We start from the raw sequence: 4,026 nt of genomic DNA on the forward strand, positions 1-4,026 counted from the left end.
GTGAGATTGTAGTAAAGAAAATAGCTACAGATGAAAATCCGGCAGATATGCTAACTAAGTCAGTTTCTGGGATAAAGTTCAAGCATTGCTTGGACTTGATCGGTGTTCGTAGTGCTTTAGGCCAATTGGGGCAGTGGCGGTGTCGACAGAGATTGGTTCGTAAGGTGGAGCTTGGTGAATTCAAGCCTAAGGTGGAGATTTGTTAGGATAGTCTTGAATTGTGATTTAATTAGGATTGTTTAATTCTAATTAAATTAGTATACCTTATAAAATAGTCTTTAAATCTAGTTAGACTAGAATAACAATTCCTAATTCTATTAGGATAAGATTCTTAATTATATTAGGATAAGGTTATTGTATTTGGTACTATAAAAGGACCCTATGGGTTAAAGAATAATCATCACCTAGATTTAGAGAGAGTGATTTAGGTGTACGTGGGATAAGGGTTATGAGTTTGAGACTGTTCTTGTAATCTCCTGATTTTTCTCTTAGTAGATTTTTTTCTGTTGCTGTGCCCGTGGATGTAGGTCATCAAAAGACCTAACCACGTAAATTCTTGTGTTCTTGTGGGTGCGCTTGATTTTTTTTTCTTTATTCTATTGATTGGGTTAGATCTTGGGCAATTCTTTAAAGACAATTCTACAATTTCCCAACATCTTCCAAAGTCCAATGGGACTAATACCCTTGAAGTCTTAGATCTTAAATAGACTATTCTTGTTGGAGAATTGTCTGATTCAATCAGGGGTTTGAAGTCATTGAAATCTTTAAATGTTGCTAATTGTGACTTGAATGGGTCAATCCCGGTATCACTTGTAAACCTTTCACAAATTGTTTCCTTAAAGCTCTCGGATAATAAGTTTAGTGGATGGATCGCAGCATCACTTGCAAACCTCACATAGCTTCAACATTTAGAATTGTCATACAATGAACTAGAGGGCACTATTCCTCATTATGCAAATGGGTTTTCAAAATTAGTAACTTTATTCTTGCCTTCTAACTTACTTAATGCAACTATACCACCTTGGGTGTTTAAGTTACCTTCATTACAGTTATTATCTCTTGCCAATAATAGACTCACCGGTCATATTATCGAATTCCGGTCAAAATCTTTGTCCAGAATCTATTTAAAAAATAACATGTTGCAGGGTCATATTCCAAGCTCAATCTTTCAACTTGTAAACCTCACCGTACTTGATCTATCATTAAATAATGTTAGTGGCATTGTTGAGTTAGACATGTTTTCCCAGCTCCAAAATCTTGAATCACTCGATCTTTCTCTTAATAGTCTGTCACTGAGCTTAGAGAATCATGTCGACTACACATGGACCAAAGTCCAGTCCTTGTCATTGTCATCTTGTAACTTGAGTGAATTCCCCAATTTCTTGAGAGGTTCAAAAGCGTTGAAGTTTTTAGACCTTTCCAAAAATAGAATTCAAGGCAAGATTCCCAAATGGATGTGGAATGTGGGGAAGGAATCTTTGTTACAGTTATACCTTGATCATAATTTTCTAACAGGTCATTTGCAATTCCCATGGAGGAATGCTGTAATTCTCTACCTCCAATCTAACCTGTTTCAAGGAGTGCTTCCAATTCCACCCGTTCAGACATCTTTCTTTTCCATCGCGAACAATTACATAACGGGGGAGATTCCTTCTTTCATTTGCACGGTCAGTTCCCTGAAAATTATTGATGTATCACATAACAACTTGAGTGGCAAGATTTCTAGTTGTCTTCTTAACTTTAGTAAAAATCGTTTAGCGTAGGATCTGAGGGCAAATAATTTTCATGGAACCATCCCCAAATCAATTGTGGAACCCTGTAGCTTAGAGAATCTCAACTTCCATGGAAACCAAATGGAAGGGTTGTTACCAAGATCTTTGGCCAATTGTAGGAACCTGAAGGTTCTAGACCTTGGCAAGAACAAATTCACGGGTACATTTCCCAATTGGTTGGAAACTCTTCCAATGCTGCAAGTGCTTGTTTTGAGTTCAAATAAATTCCATGGTGTTGTAAATAATTCCAGAGCAAGACTACTTTTCCCCAAGCTACGAGTCTTAGACCTCTCTAACAATGATTTTGTTGGTCCTTTTCCCACTTGTTACATTGAAAATCTAAAAGCTATGGCGAATCTCACTGACAGCAGAAGTTCTTCAAAATACGTGGAAGGAAGTCGTCATATGATTATTCAGTAGTTCTGACAATAAAAGGACAAGAGGTTGAATTGGTGAAAGTTTTAACCATATTCACAAGCATTGATCTCTCCAATAACTACTTCCAGGGCGTGATTCCAGAAGTTATAGGAAAGCTTAATTCACTCATAGTGTTTAATCTTTCTCATAACAACTTCTTTGGTCATATTCCACCATCCATTGGAAACTTGACCAATCTTGAATGGTTAGATTTCTCATTGAACAAGCTTATTGGCAAGATACCTCGGGAATTGGTAGATTTGACATTTCTTGCCATTTTAAATCTTTCCAAGAATCAACTTGTTGGACCTATACCTCAAGCCAAACAATTCAACACCTTCGAAAACAGTTCATATGAAGGAAACGTTGGGTTATGTGGCTTTCCACTGTTGAAAGCTTGCAATGAAATCGAGATGCAAAAGCCCACCATAGCGATGAAGGAATCAGGAATTGGATATGGGTGGAAAGTTGTGTTGATGGGGTATGGATGTGGTTTGATATTTGGACTGACTGGTGGATATCTGGTCTTTCAAACAGGAAAACCAAAATGGATTATAAATTTGGTCGAGGGAAAACAGCTTCAAAAGGCGAAAAGATCAAGGAAGAAAAAAATGCTTGTAGTCGTTTCGAAAGAAGTAACTAGTTACAATAGGGGCGGCCTTCCATATTTTGCCAGTGCATTTTGGAATCAATGTCTTGGCTAAATGTTTGTTCCATTCCATGCTACCCTACGTTGTAGAAATAATATATATTTGTACCTTGTAACGAAGTTCACCCTCTTGATTTGTTTCAATAAGCTATACTCAACTTTATTTTTCAATTTTTAACACATTTTGTATTGAATTCCAGCCATATATAATGCAACAATATTTTCAACCTCTGCTAATTTAGATTGACTTGCATGTGACATTGGGAATTATAAAAAAATGATGAGATTTTTTTAGAGAAGTGAAATCTGAAGCAACCGAAATGAGAGAAATGGAATTCTTGCTGTGTATTATCCATGCAATGACCCCAGATTTAATTCCATGATGCGGACAGAATGCTACAAATTCTAACTTCTTTCCAAGTCAACACGGTGCCTTCACAAGAATCATGACTATACTTTTTTCCGATGAAAGCATGAATTTTATGGATATATTATTCATTTGCTTTTTGACTAGTTGAACACTTACATGTTAAATTATACTATAAATTTTGTAGCAATGGAGGTCTCAATTGTAAATTACACTATAATTTAACACGGAAGGAAGGCACTGCAAAAAGACTTGACTTTGTTCTTTCCTGTTCTTTTCTTTTCCGTTAAAACTACGGAAATTCTCTTTGATTTTCCCTTGGACGTGAGAAAAGAGAGAACTTGAATTGAACTATTTGACTAGGAAGATGTGTATACTAACCATAAGCCTTTGCACTTGAGCAAGTATTCGACGAAGACAACAAATAAAGAACTGGGTTTGAAATTTCTTTCTTCAAAATTAGATTTCATAAAATTGAGATATCGGCTCATGATTATCTATAGTTTCTTTAACAATCAAATTCATGAAGCTTTGAAAATATACATATAAGTTTGTCACTGACATCCTAAACAAACCTATCACTTTGAATCAAAGTGCAACGAAGGTCCCTAAATTTGAATCTACTTTAAAGCATAAAATATGTCCGAAGGAGAGCATGTTTCACGATATGTGGGGTTGGCATGTTGAGTATGCTTGAGGTAGATGATGGCTTCTGATTTGGACAGCACTATGGACTTTCTAATTGAGCTTATCAGCATCATTTTGTTCTTAAATTAATATCTGATTAATCGCTTAAAAAGTTTTTAAAAAACTTCATATCT

At 35.8% G+C, this 4,026-nt stretch overlaps 1 protein-coding gene across 1 annotated transcript in view; it reads left to right on the top strand.

Moving 5' to 3' along the window:
- Nucleotides 1-2,893, top strand: part of LOC108663919 (receptor-like protein 12) — a 10,611-nt gene extending 7,718 nt beyond the window's left edge. Inside the window, exons 5-8 of the mRNA XM_018129821.1 lie at nucleotides 13-191; nucleotides 1,146-1,667; nucleotides 1,764-1,973; nucleotides 2,141-2,893. Coding sequence (XP_017985310.1) covers nucleotides 13-191; nucleotides 1,146-1,667; nucleotides 1,764-1,973; nucleotides 2,141-2,893 — 1,664 coding nt within the window. The remainder of the gene's footprint in view (nucleotides 1-12; nucleotides 192-1,145; nucleotides 1,668-1,763; nucleotides 1,974-2,140) is intronic.
- The last annotated feature ends 1,133 nt before the right edge of the window (nucleotides 2,894-4,026 follow it).

This window comes from Theobroma cacao, unplaced genomic scaffold (genome assembly GCF_000208745.1).
Source record: "Theobroma cacao cultivar B97-61/B2 unplaced genomic scaffold, Criollo_cocoa_genome_V2, whole genome shotgun sequence".
Classification (NCBI taxonomy): domain Eukaryota; kingdom Viridiplantae; phylum Streptophyta; class Magnoliopsida; order Malvales; family Malvaceae; genus Theobroma; species Theobroma cacao.